General features: G+C 54.8%; 1 protein-coding gene across 1 annotated transcript in view; it reads right to left on the bottom strand.

The window, feature by feature from the left end:
* The window catches only part of zfyve26 (zinc finger, FYVE domain containing 26), a 153,602-nt gene that overhangs the window by 112,184 nt on the left and 20,663 nt on the right, over window positions 1–20,755 (bottom strand). The window contains 6 exon segments of the mRNA XM_065025938.1: window positions 6,840–7,109; window positions 8,237–8,483; window positions 10,562–10,707; window positions 11,522–11,687; window positions 12,083–12,102; window positions 12,853–13,506. Of these exon segments, the coding sequence (XP_064882010.1) occupies window positions 6,840–7,109; window positions 8,237–8,483; window positions 10,562–10,707; window positions 11,522–11,687; window positions 12,083–12,102; window positions 12,853–13,506 (1,503 nt within the window).

The following is a 20,755-nucleotide window of genomic DNA, read 5'->3' as shown; positions in this document are numbered from 1 at the left end:
CTACTGTACCCTACCCCTCCCCACTGCACCCTACCCCTCCCTACTGCACCCTACTGAACCCTACCCCTCCCCAATGTACCCTACTGTACCCTACCCCTCCCTACTGCACCCTACTGAACCCTACCCCTCCCACTGTACCCTACTGTACCCTACCCCTCCCCACTGTACCCTACCCCTCCCTACTGTACCCTACCGCTCCCCACTGTACCATACTGTACCCTACCCCTCCCCACTGTACCCTACCCCTCCCCACTGTACCCTACCCCTCCCCACTGTACCATAATGTACCCTACCCCTCCCTACTGCACCCTACCCCTCCCCACTGTACCCTACCCCTCCCCACTGTACCCTACCCCTCCCCACTGTACCCTACTGTACCCTACCCCTCCCCACTGTACCATACTGTACCCTACCCCTCCCTACTGCACCCTACTGAACCGTACCCCTCCCCACTGTACCCTACTGTACCCTACCCCTCCCCATTGTACCCTACCCCTCCCTACTGCCCTACCGCTCCCCACTGTACCATACTGTACCCGACCCCTCCCCACTGTACCCTACTGTACCCTCTCCCTCCCCACTGTACCCTACCCCTCCCCACTGTATCCTACCACTCTCCACTGTACCCTACTGCACCCTACCCCTCCCCACTGCACCCTACCCCTCCCCACTGTACCCTACTGTACCCTACCCCTCCCCACTGTACCCTACCACTCCCCACTGTACCCTACTGTACCCTACCCCTCCCCACTGCACCCTACCCCTCCCCATTGTACCCTACCCCTCCCCACTGTACCCTACCCCTCCCCACTGTATCCTACCACTCTCCACTGTACCCTACTGCACCCTACCCCTCCCCACTGCACCCTACCCCTCCCCACTGTACCCTACTGTACCCTACCCCTCCCCACTGTACCCTACCACTCCCCACTGTACCCTACTGTACCCTACCCCTCCCCACTGCACCCTACCCCTCCCCACTGTACCCTACTGTACCCTACCCCTCCCCACTGTACCATACTGTACCCTACCCCTCCCTACTGCACCCTACTGAACCCTACCCCTCCCCACTGTACCCTACTGTACCCTACCCCTCCCCATTGTACCCTACCCCTCCCTACTGTACCCTACCGCTCCCCACTGTACCATACTGTACCCTACCCCTCCCCACTGTACCATACTGTACCCTACCCCTCCCCACTGTACCCTACTGTACCCTACCCCTCCCCACTGTACCCTACCACTCCCCACTGTACCCTACCCTCCCCACTGTACCCTACCCCTCCCCACTGTACCATACTGTACCCTACCCCTCCCCACTGTACCCTACTGTACCCTACCCCTCCCTACTGTACCCTACCCCACTGTACCATACTGTACCCTACCCCTCCCTACTGCACCCTACTGAACCCTACCCCTCCCCACTGTACCCTACTGTACCCTACCCCTCCCCACTGTACCCTACCCCTCCCTACTGTACCCTACCGCTCCCCACTGTACCATACAGTACCCTACCCCTCCCCACTGTACCCTACTGTACCCTCCCCCTCCCCACTGTACCATAATGTACCCTACCCCTCCCTACTGCACCCTACTGAACCCTACCCCTCCCCACTGTACCCTACTGTACCCTACCCCTCCCCACTGTACCCTACCCCTCCCTACTGTACCCTACCGCTCCCCACTGTACCATACTGTACCCTACCCCTCCCCACTGTACCCTACTGTACCCTCCCCACTGTACCCTACCCCTCCCCACTGTACCCTACCACTCTCCACTGTACCCTACTGTACCCTACCCCTCCCCACTGTACCCCTCCCCACTGCACCCTACCCCTCCCCACTGTACCCTACTGTACCCTACCCTCCCCCACTGTACCCTACCACTCCCCACTGTACCCTACTGTACCCTCCCCTCCCCACTGTACCCTACCCCTCCCCACTGTACCCTACTGTACCCTACCCCTCCCCACTGTACCATACTGTACCCTACCCCTCCCTACTGCACCCTACTGAACCCTACCCCTCCCCAATGTACCCTACTGTTCTCTACCCCTCCCCACTGTACCCTACCCCTCCCCACTGTACCATACTGTACCCTACCCCTCCCTACTGCACCCTACTGAACCCTACCCCTCCCCACTGTACCCTACCCCTCCCCACTGTACCCTACCCCTCCCTACTGTACCCTACCGCTCCCCACTGTACCATACTGTACCCTACCCCTCCCCACTGTACCCTACTGTACCCTCCCCTCCCCACTGTACCCTACCCCTCCCCACTGTACCCTACTGAACCCTACCCCTCCCCAATGTACCCTACTGTACCCTACCCCTCCCCACTGTACCCTACCCCTCCCCACTGTACCATACTGTACCCTACCGCACCCTACTGAACCCTACCCCTCCCCACTGTACCCTACTGTACCCTACCCCTCCCCACTGTACCCTACCCCTCCCCACTGTACCATACTGTACCCTACCCCTCCCCACTGTACCCTACTGTACCCTACCCCTCCCCACTGTACCATACTGTACCCTACCCCCTACTGCACCCTACTGAACCCTACCCCTCCCCACTGTACCCTACCCCTCCCCACTGCACCCTACCCCTCCCCACTGTACCCTACTGTACCCTACCCCTCCCCACTGTACCCTACCACTCCCCACTGTACCCTACTGTACCCTCCCCCTCCCCACTGTACCCTACCCCTCCCCACTGTACCCTACTGTACCCTACCCCTCCCCACTGTACCATACTGTACCCTACCCCTCCCTACTGCACCCTACTGAACCCTACCCCTCCCCAATGTACCCTACTGTTCTCTACCCCTCCCCACTGTACCCTACCCCTCCCCACTGTACCATACTGTACCCTACCCCTCCCTACTGCACCCTACTGAACCCTACCCCTCCCCACTGTACCCTACCCCTCCCCACTGTACCCTACCCCTCCCTACTGTACCCTACCGCTCCCCACTGTACCATACTGTACCCTACCCCTCCCCACTGTACCCTACTGTACCCTCCCCCTCCCCACTGTACCCTACCCCTCCCCACTGTACCCTACTGAACCCTACCCCTCCCCAATGTACCCTACTGTACCCTACCCCTCCCCACTGTACCCTACCCCTCCCCACTGTACCATACTGTACCCTACCGCACCCTACTGAACCCTACCCCTCCCCACTGTACCCTACTGTACCCTAGCCCTCCCCACTGTACCCTACCCCTCCCCACTGTACCATACTGTACCCTACCCCTCCCCACTGTACCCTACTGTACCCTACCCCTCCCCACTGTACCATACTGTACCCTACCCCCTACTGCACCCTACTGAACCCTACCCCTCCCCACTGTACCCTACCCCTCCCTACTGTACCCTACCGCTCCCCACTGTACCATACTGTACCCGAACCCTCCCCACTGTACCCTACTGTACCCTGCCCCTCCCCACTGTACCCTACCCCTCCCCCACTGTACCCTACCCCTCCCCACTGTACCCCTCCCCACTGCACCCTACCCCTCCCCACTGTACCCTACTGTACCCTACCCCTCCCCACTGTACCCTACCACTCCCCACTGTACCCTACCCCTCCCCACTGCACCCTACCCCTCCCCACTGTACCCTACTGTACCCTACCCCTCCCCACTGTACCCTACCCCTCCCTACTGTACCCTACCCCTCCCCACTGTACCCTACCCCTCCCCACTGTACCATACTGTACCCTACCCCTCCCTACTGCACCCTACTGAACCCTACCCCTCCCCACTGTACCCTACTGTACCCTACCCCTCCCCACTGTACCCTACCCCTCCCTACTGTACCCTACCGCTCCCCACTGTACCCTACCCCTCCCCACTGCACCCTACCCCTCCCCACTGTACCCTACTGTACCCTACCCCTCCCCACTGCACCCTACCCCTCCCCACTGTACCCTACTGTACCCTACCCCTCCCCACTGTACCCTACTGTACCCTAGCCCTCCCCACTGTACCCTACCACTCCCCACTGTACCCTACTGTACCCTACCCCTCCCCACTGTACCCTACTGTACCCTACCCCTCCCCACTGTACCCTACCCCTCCCCACTGTACCATACTGTACCCTACCCCTCCCCACTGTACCCTACTGTACCCTACCCTCCCTACTGTACCCTACTGTACCCTACCCCTCCCCACTGTACCATACTGTACCCTACCCCTCCCTACTGCACCCTACTGAACCCTACCCCTCCCCACTGTACCCTACCCCTCCCCACTGTACCCTACTGTACCCTACCCCTCCCCACTGTACCCTACTGTACCCTACCCCTCCCCACTGTACCCTACCCCTCCCCACTGTACCATACTGTACCCTACCCCTCCCCACTGTACCCTACTGTACCCTACCCCTCCCTACTGTACCCTACTGTACCCTACCCCTCCCCACTGTACCATACTGTACCCTACCCCTCCCTACTGCACCCTACTGAACCCTACCCCTCCCCACTGTACCCTACCCCTCCCTACTGTACCCTACCGCTCCCCACTGTACCATACTGTACCCTACCCCTCCCCACTGTACCCTACTGTACCCTCCCTCCCCACTGTACCCTACCCCTCCCCACTGTACCCTACTGTACCCTACCCCTCCCCACTGTACCATACTGTACCCTACCCCTCCCTACTGCACCCTACTGAACCCTACCCCTCCCCACTGTACCCTACTGTACCCTACCCCTCCCCACTGTACCCTACCCCTCCCCACTGTACCCTACCCCTCCCCACTGTACCATACTGTACCCTACCCCTCCCCACTGTACCCTACTGTACCCTACCCCTCCCCACTGTACCATAATGTACCCTACCCCTCCCTACTGCACCCTACTGAACCCTACCCCTCCCCACTGTACCCTACTGTACCCTACCCCTCCCCACTGTACCCTACCCCTCCCTACTGTACCCTACCGCTCCCCACTGTACCATACTGTACCCTACCCCTCCCCACTGTACCCTACTGTACCCTCCCCTCCCCACTGTACCCTACCCCTCCCCACTGTACCCTACCACTCTCCACTGTACCCTACTGTACCCTACCCCTCCCCACTGTACCCCTCCCCACTGCACCCTACCCCTCCCCACTGTACCCTACTGTACCCTACCCCTCCCCACTGTACCCTACCACTCCCCACTGTACCCTACTGTACCCTACCCTCCCCACTGCACCCTACCCCTCCCCACTGTACCCTACTGTACCCTACCCCTCCCCACTGTACCCTACCACTCCCCACTGTACCCTACTGTACCCTACCCCTCCCCACTGAACCCTACCCCTCCCCACTGAACCCTACCCCTCCCCACTGTACCCTAACCCTCCCCACTGTACCCTAACCCTCCCCACTGTACCCTACTGTACCATACCCCTCCCCAATGTACCATAATGTACCCTACCCCTCCCCACTGTACCCTACCCCTCCCCACTGTACCCTAACCCTCCCCACTGTACCCTACTGTACCCTAACCCTCCCCAATGTACCCTACCCCTCCCCACTGTACCATAATGTACCCTACCCCTCCCCACTGTACCCTACCCATCCCCACTGTACCCTACCCCTCCCTACTGTACCCTACCCCTCCCCACTGCAGAGAACTGGAAGGAAAGACGACCAAAGGAGGAATTGGTTTTGGGGGTGACCAGTGAGATATACCTGCTGGAGCGTGTGCTACGAGTGGGTGCTGCTATGGTGGTGCTTTACCTAGCGAAGACTTGTAGATAACCTGTAGCCAGTGGGTTTGGTGACAAATATGAAGCGAGGGCCAACCAACGAGAGCGTACAGGTCGCAATGGTAGGTAGTGTATGGGGCTTTGGTGACAAAATGGATGGCACCCAACCCATCCTACCCTACCCCATCTGACCCCATCCTACACTATCCTACCCTACCCCATCCTACCCCATCCGACCCCAACCCATTCTACCCCACCCCATCCTACGCTACCCCATCCTACAATACCCTACCCCATCCGACCCCATCCTACCCCATCCGACCCCATCCGACCCCAACCCATCTTACCCCAATCCATCCTACCCGACCCCATCCTACCCTACCCCATCCGACCCCAACTCATCCTACCCCACCCCATCCTACACTAGCCGACCCCAACCCATCCTACCCCATCCTACACTACCCCATCCTACCCCAACCTATCCTCATTCTATGCTACCCCATCCTACCCCACTGTATCCTATCCTATACCCCACTCCATCCTCCCCCACTCCATCCTACCCCACTCCATCCTACCCCAACCCATCCTACCCCAACCCATCCTCCCCCACTCTATCCTCATTCTATCCTCCCCCACTCTATCCTCATTCTATCCTCCCCCACTCTATCCTCACTCTATCCTCCCCCACTCTATCCTCACTCTATCCTCCCCCACTCTATCCTCATTCTATCCTCCCCACTCTATCCTCATTCTATCCTCCCCACTCTATCCTCATTCTATCCTCCCCACTCTATCCTCATTCTATCCTCCCCACTCTATCCTCACTCTATCCTCATTCTATCCTCCCCACTCTATCCTCATTCTATCCTACCCCACTCTATCCTCATTCTATCCTACCCCACTCTATCCTCATTCTATCCTACCCCACTCTATCCTCATTCTATCCTACCCCACTCTATCCTATCCTGTACCCCACCCCTCCCCACTGTACCCTACTGTACCCTACCCCTCCCCACTCCACCCTACCCCACCCCCACTCTATCATATCCTGTACCCCTAACTTTATCCTGTACCCCACTCTATCCTATCCTGTACCCCACCCAACACCACCGTACCCCACCCCCTCCACCTACCTCTTCCCTCCAGACTGCTGTGTAGCCGTCTCTCTGCCGTGTCCAACAGCTGTCTGGAGGTCTTCCACAGCTGGCAGTGACAGCAGGCCAGGTCGAAGGCAGCCATGGCAGGGGGGCTGAGCTCCTCCAGGAGGGTGTGCAGGAGGCCTGTCCCTGGGGGGTCCAGGACACAGCGGCCCAGCCAGTAGCCCTCCTCCAGGGACGGAACGGGGCGACCAGGGGTGGAAAGGAGACGGTCTGCCACGTCAGAGACGGAATAGAAAGCCATGCCTAACGAGAGACAGACAGGGAGTCAGGCTCTAACCCCACCCCTACAGACAGGGAGTCAGGCTCTAACCCCACCCCTACAGACAGGGAGTCAGGCTCTAACCCCACCCCTACAGACAGACAGGGAGTCAGGCTCTAACCCCACCCCTACAGACAGACAGGGAGTCAGGCTCTAACCCCACCCCTACAGACAGACAGGGAGTCAGGCTCTAACCCCACCCCTACAGACAGGGAGTCAGGCTCTAACCCCACCCCTACAGACAGGGAGTCAGGCTCTAACCCCACCCCTACAGACAGGGAGTCAGGCTCTAACCCCACCCCTACAGACAGGGAGTCAGGCTCTAACCCCAACTCTACAGACAGGGAGTCAGGCTCTAACCCCAACTCTACAGACAGGGAGTCGGGCTCTAACCCCACCCCTACAGACAGGCAGACAGACGGACAGGGAGTCAGACTCTAACCCCACCTCTACAGACAGACAGGGAGTCAGCCTCTAACCCCAACTCTACAGACAGAAAGACTCTAACCCCACCTCTACAGACAGACAGACTCTAACCCACCTCTACAGACAGACAGACTCTAACCCACCTCTACAGACAGACAGGGAGTCAGCCTCTAACCCCAACTCTACAGACAGAAAGACTCTAACCCCACCTCTACAGACAGACAGACTCTAACCCACCTCTACAGACAGACAGACTCTAACCCACCTCTACAGACAGACAGACTCTAACCCACCTCTACAGACAGACAGGGAGTCAGCCTCTAACCCAAACTCTACAGACAGACAGACTCTAACCCCAATGTTACAGACAGACTCGAACCCTAACTTGACAGAAACACACACAGATCTATATAGAGTAGAAGGACTTATCTAACAGAGAGGATGAAAGAGTTATAGTTCACACACGATAAGAGGACATTCACAAAGTAAAAGCACCTAAATAACCGTCCTATCAAATGAGAACCGAGCAAGACTGTGTGTTAAGACAGGTGAGATGCTATGTGGAAGACAAGATACACAGGAACAACGTTTTATTGTGATCGTACGGAAGTCTCCTTGATTGTTTCACTTCAGTTGACTTCCCTGACCGGTACGTCTTTCTGGAGAAGAGTGTCTGCTACATTACCAGCAGCGGCAGCGCTCCCGATGGCCTGCAGGGTGGAGCGCCCACTACTTCCCAGGCGACTACGCCCCGGGGCGGGCGCCACGACCGTCGCTCCCAGGCCCTCTGAGGAAGAGGAGGACGAAGATAAAGAGTGGGTCTCCATCTTCTGCTCCACGCGACCCAGCTCCTCCAGGACTTCCCGGTAATGCTCCATGAAGACCAGTTCCCCAAAGCACCATGACCCCTCCAGGCCAAACATCAGAGACACCTACACAGAGGTCAAAGGTCAGAGACACCTACACAGAGGCCAAACATCAGAGACACCTACACAGAGGTCAAAGGTCAGAGAAACCTACACAGAGGTCAAAAAGGTCAGAGAAACCTACACAGAGGTCAAAAAGGTCAGAGAAATCTACACAGAGGTCAAAAAGGTCAGAGAAACCTATACAGAGGTCAAAAAGGTCAGAGAAACCTATACAGAGGTCAAAAAGGTCAGAGAAACCTATACAGAGGTCAAAAAGGTCAGAGAAACCTAGACAGACAGATAAGAGGACCAGGATGGGACCAACCAGAGATGTAAACCATGTCACACAATATCACAACACTACATGCTGCCCAACCCAACAGCCAGTCCCAACTGACTCCCTAGACCATCCGCGTGGCTCCAACCCGTCAACCCCTGTAGATCTGACGGGTTGGAAAACAGGTATAAGAGGTGTATTTGTAAAGCTTTCACCAATATCGCAGACGGCCTTAAAGATCTGCAAATATTGAAGGAATCGGGCCAAGAGGAAGGGGGGTCCTAACCTGTAACCCTGTAACCCTGGGTCCTAACCTGTAACCCTGGGTCCTAACCTGTAACCCTGGGTCCTAACCTGTAACCCTGGGTCCTACTTGTAACCCTGGGTCCTAACCTGTAACCCTGGGTCCTAACCTGTAACCCTGGGTCCTAACCTGTAACCCTGGGTCCTAACCTGTAACCCTGGGTCCTACTTGTAACCCTGGGTCCTAACCTGTAACCCTGGGTCCTAACCTGTAACCCTTGGTCCTAACCCGTAACCTAACCCTGTAACCCTGGGTCCTAACCCTTGGTCCTAACCCGTAACCTAACCCTGTAACCCTGGGTCCTAACCTGTAACCCTGGGTCCTAACCCTGTAACCCTGGGTCCTAACCTGTAACCCTGGGTCCTAACCCGTAACCCTTGGTCCTAACCCTGTAACCCTGGGTCCTAACCCGTAACCCTTGGTCCTAACCCGTAACCCTTGGTCCTAACCCTGTAACCCTGGGTCCTAACCCGTAACCCTTGGTCCTAACCCTGTAACCCTGGGTCCTAACCTGTAACCCTGGGTCCTAACCTGTAACCCTGTAACCCTTGGTCCTAACCCGTAACCCTTGGTCCTAACCCTGTAACCCTGGGTCCTAACCCGTAACCCTTGGTCCTAACCCGTAACCCTTGGTCCTAACCCTGTAACCCTGGGTCCTAACCCGTAACCCTTGGTCCTAACCCGTAACCCTTGGTCCTAACCCTGTAACCCTGGGTCCTAACCCTGTAACCCTGGGTCCTAACCCTGTAACCCTGGGTCCTAACCCTGTAACCCTGGGTCCTAACCTGTAACCCTGGGTCCTAACCTGTAACCCTGTAACCCTGGGTCCTAACCTGTAACCCTGGGTCCTAACCTGTAACCCTGTAACCCTTGGTCCTAACCCGTAACCCTGGGTCCTATACCCTGTAACCCTGGGTCCTAACCCGTAACCTAACCCTGGGTCCTAACCCGTAACCTAACCCTGGGTCCTAACCCGTAACCCTTGGTCCTAACCCTGTAACCCTGGGTCCTAACCCGTAACCCTGGGTCCTAACCTGTAACCCTGGGTCCTAACCCGTAACCCTGGGTCCTAACCCGTAACCCTGGGTCCTAACCCGTAACCCTGGGTCCTAACCCGTAACCCTGGGTCCTAACCCTGTAACCCTGGGTCCTAACCCGTAACCCTGGGTCCTAACCTGTAACCCTGGGTCCTAACCTGTAACCTAACCCTGTAACCCTTGGTCCTAACCTGTAACCTAACCCTGTAACCCTTGGTCCTAACCCGTAACCCTGGGTCCTAACCCTGGGTCCTAACCCGTAACCCTGGGTCCTAACCCTGTAACCCTGGGTCCTAACCCGTAACCCTGGGTCCTAACCTGTAACCCTGGGTCCTAACCTGTAACCTAACCCTGTAACCCTTGGTCCTAACCCGTAACCTAACCCTGTAACCCTGGGTCCTAACCTGTAACCCTGGGTCCTAACCCGTAACCCTTGGTCCTAATCCGTAACCCTTGGTCCTAACCCGTAACCCTTGGTCCTAACCTGGTGTGCTTCCATGTAGTTTCCTCGGCGGATGCAGGCCATGAGCAGGGACTCAGGTGGAGACAGCATGGCCGGAACTACCCAGCTACCCATACTTCCACAGGGGCACACCTCCCACTCCGACCGCCCGGCTCCGCCACTTCCATCTGGAACAGGGGACAACAGTTCTAGAAGGAACCACGCTGAGTATACCAAACATTAAGAACACCTTCCGAATATTGAGTTGCACCCCGTTAGGCCCTCAGAACAGCCTCAATTCGTCTGGGAACGGACTCTACAAGGTGTTGAGAGTGTTCCACAGGGATTCTGGTCCATGTTGTCTCCAAGGCTTCCCACAGTTGTGTCAAGTTGTCTGGATGGTTTTTGGGTGGGTGGACCATTCTTGATACAAACGGGAAACTGTTGAGCGTGAAAAACCCAGCATCGTTGCAGTTCTTGACACTAACTGGTGCGCCCTGGTACCTACTACCAAACCCCGTTCAAAAGACACTTAAATATTTTGTCTTCCCCATTCACCCTCTGAATGGCACACGAACACATAATGGCACAATGGCACGTAATGGCACACGTAATTAGGAAATACCATGACAACTTAGCAGAAAATAGGCTTTATATGTTGCTTCCTGTGTCACCTGAGGGGCTGGCTGCTTACCTGAGGGGCTGGCTGCTTACCTGAGGGGCTGGCTGCTTACCTGAGGGGCTGGCTGCTTACCTGAGGGGCTGGCTGCTTACCTGAGGGGCTGGCTGCTTACCTGAGGAGCTGCTTACCCGAGGAGCTGCTTACCCGAGGAGCTGCTTACCTGAGGAGCTGCTTACCCGAGGAGCTGCTTACCCGAGGAGCTGCTTACCCGAGGAGCTGCTTACCTGAGGAGCTGCTTACCCGAGGAGCTGCTTACCCGAGGAGCTGCTTACCCGAGGAGCTGCTTACCCGAGGAGCTGCTTACCCGAGGAGCTGCTTACCTGAGGGGCTGGCGCTGACCTCTCCCTTGTGTATCTCTGTGGAGGGTTGTCTGTCAGAGTGTTGTCGTCTAGGCCTTTTCCTCCTCCTGACCCCAGTACTGCTGCTTCTTCCTTTTAGACAGGAGGCAGGACTGGCTGCTGGAGACGCCTGGGGCTGGGTGGGGGTCTGAGACTGGGGGTGGCAGAGGTAACAGTTAGACCTGGGGCTGTGGGGGGTCTGAGACTGGGGGTGGCAGAGGTAACAGTTAGACCTGGGGCTGTGGGGGGGTCTGAGACTGGGGGGTAGCAGAGGTAACAGTTAGACCTGGGGCTGTGGGGGGTCTGAGACTGGGGGTGGCAGAGGTAACAGTTAGACCTGGGGCTGTGGGGGGTCTGAGACTGGGGGTGGCAGAGGTAACAGTTAGACCTGGGGCTGTGGGGGGTCTGAGACTGGGGGGGTAGCAGAGGTAACAGTTAGACCTGGGGCTGGGGGTCTGAGACTGGGGGGGGTAGTAGAGGTAACAGTTAGACCTGGGGCTGGGGGTCTGAGACTGGGGGGGGTAGTAGAGGTAACAGTTAGACCTGGGGCTGGGGGTCTGAGACTGGGGGGGGTGGCAGAGGTAACAGTTAGACCTGGGGCTGTGGGGGGTCTGAGACTGGGGGGGTAGTAGAGGTAACAGTTAGACCTGGGGCTGGGGGGTCTGAGACTGGGGGGGGTAGTAGAGGTAACAGTTAGACCTGGGGCTGGGGGGTCTGAGACTGGGGGGGTAGTAGAGGTAACAGTTAGACCTGGGGCTGGGGGGTCTGAGACTGGGGGGGTAGTAGAGGTAACAGTTAGACCTGGGGCTGGGGGGTAGTAGAGGTAACAGTTAGACCTGGGGCTGGGGGGGTCTGAGACTGGGGGGTAGTAGAGGTAACAGTTAGACCTGGAGCTGGGGGGGTAGTAGAGGTAACAGTTAGACCTGGGGCTGGGGGGTAGCAGAGGTAACAGTTAGACCTGGGGCTGGGGGGGTAGCAGAGGTAACAGTTAGACCTGGAGCTGGGGGGTAGCAGAAGTAACAGTTAGACCTGGAGCTGGGGGGGTCTGAGACTGGGGAGGTAGCAGAGGTAACAGACCTCTAGCTGGGGGTGGGGGTCAGAGACACTGGCCCATATTCACAGATAATGTTGTGGACAAGGGGATCAGCAGACACTATGAATACACACTGCTCATTTACACTGTCACACTGACCAAACCCAGCTTCCTCCGTTAGCTGTTAACTCCCTCCCCACTACAGCGGTCTGGTATCAAGATCGCTGCTCTGCTAGTTTTCAGGTTGAGGTTGAGGTTAGTGTAACTGGTTGTAACTTACCGTTGCCGCTGTCCTGGTTGGAAGTGATAATCTGTAGTCTCCACTGGGCTTCGGCCGTCCTCTTGGACAGTCTCTGCAGCCGGGCCCCGAAAGTCTCTGCCGTCACAGAGCAACCCAGACTCTCTGCCGCCTCTACCTCCCCGGCCAGAGCCCTACCCTCCTCCTGCCCCGCCCGCTGACCCACTACCACCACCCCTTCCAGACTCTCTCTCAGCAGCCGCAGGAACCCCTCCATGGCCCCGAGGTCCACTAGGAAGCCCCTGGAGCCTGCCGTCAAGTGGCCCAGATCAAGGTGACTCCGTTGGGACGCTGAGAAGGGGAAGTCAGGGGGTTGGTGATGGTTCTCTTTTGTCATTTTGCTCTGATCCTCTTCTCCTCTTCCAACTACTTCGGCTTTGCCCGAGCTTTCTTTCTCCTCCTGTCCATCTCCTCTCTTCTTCCCTTCCTGTTGTCCTTTTCTGTTCTTCCCTTCGGAGTGTTCTGTCTGGCCTGTGCTCGTCGTCGCCCCCTGATGGTTGTGGAGGGTAAAATCAGCGATGGACAGGAAGAGCAGAGAGAAGATGTTCTCCAGTAGTTCCAGACGGAACATAGCAGGTACTGCCTCCAGGTAGATCTGACACTCAGACAGGTAGAGCTGGAACAGGGGAGGACAGTCTAGAGACGGGGAGAAGGAGCGAGAGAGCGAGAGGCGCGAGAGCGAGAGAGAGCGACAGAGTGACAGAGAGAGAGAGAGACGAGAGAGAGAGAGAGAGACGAGAGAGACACGAGAGAGAGAGAGACGAGAGAGACACGAGAGAGAGAGAGACACGAGAGAGACACGAGAGAGAGAGACGAGAGAGAGAGAGACACGAGAGAGAGAGAGAGAGAGACGAGAGAGACGAGAGAGAGAGAGACACGAGAGAGAGAGACGAGAGAGACACGAGAGAGAGAGAGACGAGAGAGACACGAGAGAGAGAGAGACACGAGAGAGAGAGACACGAGAGAGAGAGACGAGAGAGACACGAGAGAGAGAGAGACACGAGAGAGAGAGACGAGAGAGACACGAGAGAGAGAGACGAGAGAGACACGAGAGAGAGAGAGAGACACGAGAGAGAGAGAGACGAGAGAGACACGAGAGAGAGAGAGAGACGAGAGAGACACGAGAGAGAGAGAGACGCGAGAGAGAGAGAGACGCGAGAGAGAGAGAGACGAGAGAGACGCGAGAGAGAGAGAGACGAGAGAGACGCGAGAGAGAGAGAGACGCGAGAGAGAGAGACGAGAGAGACGCGAGAGAGAGAGAGACGAGAGACACGAGAGAGAGAGACACGAGAGAGAGAGAGAGACGAGAGAGACACGAGAGAGAGACGAGAGAGACACGAGAGAGAGAGAGAGAGAGAGACAGAGACGAGAGAGAGAGATGAGAGAGAGACACGAGAGAGAGAGACACGAGAGAGAGAGACACGAGAGAGAGAGAGAGAGACACGAGAGCGAAGGGACACACGAGAGCGAAAGAGAGACACGAGAGCGAAAGAGAGACACGAGAGAGAGAGAGAGACACACGAGAGAGAGACACACGAGAGAGAGAGAGACACGAGAGAGAGAGAGACACGAGAGAGAGACGAGAGAGAGAGAGACACGAGAGGGAGACGAGAGAGAGAGAGAGAGACACACGAGAGAGCGACAGAGAGAGAGACGAGAGAGAGAGAGAGAGACACGAGAGAGAGAGACGGGAGAGAGAAAGAGACACGAGAGAGAGAGACACGAGAGAGAGAGACACGAGAGAGAGAGACACGAGAGAGAGACACGAGAGAGAGAGACACGAGAGAGAGAGACACGAGAGAGAGAGACACGAGAGGGAGACGAGAGAGAGAGAGAGAGACACACGAGAGAGCGACAGAGAGAGAGACGAGAGAGAGAGAGAGAGAGACACGAGAGAGAGAGACGGGAGAGAGAAAGAGACACGAGAGAGAGAGACGGGAGAGAGAAAGAAAGAGAAACACACGTGAGAGACAGAGAGAGAGCGAGATAGAGAGAGAGAAACAGCGAGACACACACACAAGAGAGAGAGAAAGAAAATCAAATCAGAATAAACCAAATTACAAGACAGTCAAAACTATAAAACATGACCTATTAGGAAACACAAAGCAACATGCAGTGCTATCTGGCCCTAAACGGACACCACAAACTATTTGACCATAGTTACTGATCGGCAAGCCTTCAAATCTCGACAAAGTACAGACACAGTGAGGACAGCCTTGCCATTGAGACCCTGGTTCCCTTTCAGAGGAAAGGCTGTGAAACCGCTGCACCACAAGCTGAACCTGAGACAGAGATGCATTTCCTGACAATAAAATGTCAAAAAAATATTAAACAATTAGAGAGTGTCATTTCCCCAAATGTGAAACCATTATTCAAAAGGTTTGATTATGTTAATATATTATAATAATATTATGTTAATATTGTAAATTAATAACTTAATTTCCAAAGTACGCTTTGGCAATATGCACATTGTTACATCATGCCAAGAAACAGTTTGAAATGAATTGAGAGGGAAAATAGTTAATAATTAAACAAATTACCCCCCTTTGCAAAATTTCAGCTGCCCCTTGGGGGATTGAGGCTTGACAACAGTAAAGTACCTTGGAGGGGGGTTGAGGTTTGACAACAGTAAAGTACCTTGGAGGGGGAGGGGGTTGAGGTTTGACTACAGTAAAGTACCTTGGAGGGGGAGGGGGTTGAGGTTTGACTACAGTAAAGTACCTTGGAGGGGAGGGGGTTGAGGTTTGACTACAGTAAAGTACCTTGGAGGGGGGGTTGAGGTTAGACTACAGTAAAGTACCTTGGAGGGGGAGGGGTTGAGGTTAGACTACAGTAAAGTACCTTGGAGGGGGAGGGGGTTGAGGTTAGACTACAGTAAAGTACCTTGGAGGGGGAGGGTTGAGGTTAGACTACAGTAAAGTACCTTGGAGGGGGAGGGGGTTGAGGTTAGACTACAGTAAAGTACCTTGGAGGGGGGGTTGAGGTTAGACTACAGTAAAGTACCTTGGAGGGGGAGGGGTTGAGGTTTGACTACAGTAAAGTACCTTGGAGGGGGGTTGAGGTTTGACTACAGTAAAGTACCTTGGAGGGGGGTTGAGGTTTGACTACAGTAAAGTACCTTGGAGGGGGGGGTTGAGGTTTGACTACAGTAAAGTACCTTGGAGGGGGTTGAGGTTTGACTACAGTAAAGTACCTTGGAGGGGAGGGGGTTGAGGTTTGACTACAGTAAAGTACCTTGGAGGGGGGTTGAGGCTTGACTACAGTAAAGTACCTTGGAGGAGGGGGTTGAGGTTTGACTACAGTAAAGTACCTTGGAGGGGGGTTGAGGTTTGACTACAGTAAAGTACCTTGGAGGGGGTTGAGGTTTGACTACAGTAAAGTACCTTGGAGGGGGGTTGAGGTTTGACTACAGTAAAGTACCTTGGAGGGGGGAGGGGGTTGAGGTTTGACTACAGTAAAGTACCTTGGAGGGGAGGGGGTTGAGGTTTGACTACAGTAAAGTACCTTGGAGGAGGGGGTTGAGGTTGACTACAGTAAAGTACCTTGGAGGGGGTTGAGGTTTGACTACAGTAAAGTACCTTGGAGGGGGAGGGGGTTGAGGTTTGACTACAGTAAAGTACCTTGGAGGGGGAGGGGTTGAGGTTTGACTACAGTAAAGTACCTTGGAGGGGGAGGGGGTTGAGGTTTGACTACAGTAAAGTACCTTGGAGGGGTTGAGGTTTGACTACAGTAAAGTACCTTGGAGGGGGGTTGAGGTTTGACTACAGTAAAGTACCTTGGAGGAGGGGGTTGAGGTTTGACTACAGTAAAGTACCTTGGAGGGGGTTGAGGGGGTAAAATTACCTTGAGGTTTGACTACAGTAAAGTACCTTGGAGGGGGGGTTGAGGGACTACAGTAAAGTACCTTGGAGGGGGTTGAGGTTTGACTACAGTAAAGTACCTTGGAGGAGGGGGTTGAGGTTTGACTACAGTAAAGTACCTTGGAGGGGGGGGTTGAGGTTTGACTACAGTAAAGTACCTTGGAGGGGGAGGGGGTTGAGGTTTGACTACAGTAAAGTACCTTGGAGGGGGAGGGGTTGAGGTTTGACTACAGTAAAGTACCTTGGAGGGGGAGGGGGTTGAGGTTTGACTACAGTAAAGTACCTTGGAGGGGAGGGGGTTGAGGTTTGACTACAGTAAAGTACCTTGGAGGGGAGGGGTTGAGGTTTGACTACAGTAAAGTACCTTGGAGGGGGAGGGGGTTGAGGTTTGACTACAGTAAAGTACCTTGGAGGGGGTTGAGGTTTGACTACAGTAAAGTACCTTGGAGGGGGAGGGGGTTGAGGTTTGACTACAGTAAAGTACCTTGGAGGGGGAGGGGGTTGAGGTTTGACTACAGTAAAGTACCTTGGAGGGGGAGGGGGTTGAGGTTTGACTACAGTAAAGTACCTTGGAGGGGGAGGGGTTGAGGTTTGACTACAGTAAAGTACCTTGGAGGGGAGGGGGTTGAGGTTTGACTACAGTAAAGTACCTTGGAGGGGGAGGGGTTGAGGTTTGACTACAGTAAAAGTACCTTGGAGGGGAGGGGGTTGAGGTTTGACTACAGTAAAGTACCTTGGAGGGGGGAGGGGTTGAGGTTTGACTACAGTAAAGTACCTTGGAGGGAGGGGGTTGAGGTTTGACTACAGTAAAGTACCTTGGAGGGGGAGGGGGGTTGAGGTTTGACTACAGTAAAGTACCTTGGAGGGGGAGGGTTGAGGTTTGACTACAGTAAAGTACCTTGGAGGGGGAGGGGGTTGAGGTTTGACTACAGTAAAGTACCTTGGAGGGGGGTTGAGTTTGACTACAGTAAAGTACCTTGGAGGGGAGGGGTTGAGGTTTGACTACAGTAAAGTACCTTGGAGGGGGGTTGAGGTTTGACTACAGTAAAGGTACCTTGGAGGGGGGGGTTGAGGTTTGACTACAGTAAAGTACCTTGGAGGGGGGGAGTTGAGGTTTGACTACAGTAAAGTACCTTGGAGGGGGGGTTGAGGTTTGACTGCAGTAAAGTACCTTGGAGGGGAGGGGGGGGTTGAGGTTTGACTACAGTAAAGTACCTTGGAGGGGGGGGGTTGAGGTTTGACTACAGTAAAGTACCTTGGAGGAGGGGTTGAGGTTGACTACAGTAAAGTACCTTGGAGGGGGGTTGAGGCTTTGACTACAGTAAAGTACCTTGGACTGAGGGAGGTTGAGGTTTGACTACAGTAAAGTACCTTGGAGGGGAGGGGGTTGAGGTTTGACTGCAGTAAAGTACCTTGGAGGGGTTGAGGTTTGACTACAGTAAAGTACCTTGGAGGGGGGAGGGGGTTGAGGTTTGACTGCAGTAAAGTACCTTGGAGGGGAGGGGGTTGAGGTTTGACTGCAGTAAAGTACCTTGGAGGGGGAGGGTTGAGGTAAAGTACCTTGGAGGACCACAAAAGTACCTTGGAGGGGAGGGGGTTGAGGTTTGAATGCAGTAAAGTACCTTGGAGGGGGAGGGGGTTGAGGTTTGACTACAGTAAAGTACCTTGGAGGGGGTTGAGGGACCCAGTAAAGTACCTTGGAGGGTTGAGGTTTGACTGCAGTAAAGTACCTTGGAGGGGGAGGGGGTTGAGGTTTGACTACAGTAAAGTACCTTGGATGGGGGTTGAGGTTTGACTACAGTAAAGTACCTTGGAGGGGAGGGGTTGTGGTTTGACTACAGTAAAGTACCTTGGATGGGGGTTGAGGTTTGACTACAGTAAAGTACCTTGGAGGGGGAGGGGTTGAGGTTTGACTACAGTAAAGTACCTTGGAGGGGAGGGGGTTGAGGTTTGACTACAGTAAAGTACCTTGGAGGGGGAGGGGGTTGAGGTTTGAATACAGTAAAGTACTTTGGAGGGGGAGGTTGAGCTTTGACTACAGTAAAGTACCTTGGAGGGGGGGGTTGAGGCTTGACTACGGTAAAGTACCTTGGAGGGGGAGGGGTTGAGGCTTGACTACGTTAAGGTACCTTGGAGGGGAGGGGTGAGTTTTGACTAAAGTAAGGTACCTTGGAGGGGGGTGAGGTCTTGACTACAGTAAAGTACCTTGGAGGGGGTTGAGGCTTGACTACAGTAAAGTACCTTGGAGGGGGAGGGGTTGAGGTTTGACTGTAAAGTACCTTGGAGGGGAGGAGGGGAGGTTTGACTACAGTAAAGTACCTTGGAGGGGTTGAGGTTTGACTACAGTAAAGTACCTTGGAGGGGGAGGGGTTGAGGTTTGACTGCAGTAAAGTACCTTGGAGGGGAGGGGGTTGAGGTTTGACTACAGTAAAACCTTGGAGGGGGTTGAGGTTTGACTACAGTAAAGTACCTTGGAGGGGAGGGGGTTGAGGTTTGACTGCAGTAAAGTACCTTGGAGGGGGAGGGGGTTGAGGTTTGACTACAGTAAAGTACCTTGGAGGGGTTGAGGTTTGACTACATTAAAGTACCTTGGAGGGGGAGGGGGTTGAGGCAATTGAATGCAGTAAAGTACCTTGGAGGGGGAGGGGTTGAGGTTTGACTACAGTAAAGTACCTTGGAGGGGGCTGAGGTTTGACTACAGTAAAACACCTTGGAGGGGGTTGAGGTTTGACTACAGTAAAGTACCTTGGAGGGTTGAGGTCATGACTACAGTAAGTACCTTGGAGGGGGGGGTTGAGGCTTGACTACAGTAAAGTACCTTGGAGGGGAGGGGGTTGAGGTTTGACTGAGTAAAGTACCTTGGAGGGGGAGGAGGTTGAGGTTTGACTACAGTAAAGTACCTTGGAGGGGGTTGAGGGCTTGACTACAGTAAAGTACCTTGGAGGGGAGGGGGTTGAGGTTTGAATGCAGTAAAGTACCTTGGAGGGGGGGTTGAGGTTTGACTACAGTAAAGTACCTTGGAGGGGTTGAGGTTTGACTACAGTAAAGTACCTTGGAGGGAGGGGTTGAGGTTTGACTGCAGTAAAGTACCTTGGAGGGAGGGGGGTTGAGGTTTGACTACAGTAAAGTACCTTGGAGGGGGCATGAGGTTTGACTACAGTAAAGTACCTTGGAGGGAGGAGGGTTGAGGTTTGACTGCAGTAAAATAAGTACCTTGGAGGGGAGGGGTTGAGGTTTGACTACAGTAAAGTACCTTGGAGGGGGTTGAGGTTTGACTACATTAAAGTACCTTGGAGGGGAGGGGTTGAGGTTTGAATGCAGTAAAGTACCTTGGAGGGGAGGGGGTTGAGGTTTGACTACAGTAAAGTACCTTGGAGGGGGTTGAGGTTTGACTACAGTAAAGTACCTTGGAGGGGGTTGAGGTTTGACTACAGTAAAGTACCTTGGAGGGGGTTGAGGTTTGACTACAGTAAAGTACCTTGGAGGGGGTTGAGGCTTGACTACAGTAAAGTACCTTGGAGGGGAGGGGTTGAGGTTTGACTACAGTAAAGTACCTTGGAGGGGGAGGGAGGTTGAGGTTTGACTACAGTAAAGTACCTTGGAGGAGGTTGAGGTTTGACTACAGTAAAGTACCTTGGAGGGGAGGGGGGTTGAGGTTTGACTGCAGTAAAGTACCTTGGAGGGGGAGGGGGTTGAGGTTTGACTACAGTAAAGTACCTTGGAGGGGGAAGGTTTGACTACATTAAAGTACCTTGGAGGGGAGGGGGTTGAGGTTTGAATGCAGTAAAGTACCTTGGAGGGGGAGGGGGTTGAGGTTTGACTACAGTAAAGTACCTTGGAGGGGGGCTGAGGTTTGACTACAGTAAAGTACCTTGGAGGGGGTTGAGGTTTGACTACAGTAAAGTACCTTGGAGGGGGGGTTGAGGTTTGACTACAGTAAAGTACCTTGGAGGGGGTTGAGGTTTGACTACAGTAAAGTACCTTGGAGGGGGGGGGTTGAGGTTTGACTACAGTAAAGTACCTTG

The sequence above is a fragment of the Oncorhynchus nerka genome, linkage group LG12, assembly GCF_034236695.1.
Source record: "Oncorhynchus nerka isolate Pitt River linkage group LG12, Oner_Uvic_2.0, whole genome shotgun sequence".
Classification (NCBI taxonomy): Eukaryota; Metazoa; Chordata; class Actinopteri; order Salmoniformes; family Salmonidae; genus Oncorhynchus; species Oncorhynchus nerka.
Note: the sequence above shows the minus strand (reverse complement) of the source record. Positions and strands in the feature narration are given on the sequence as shown.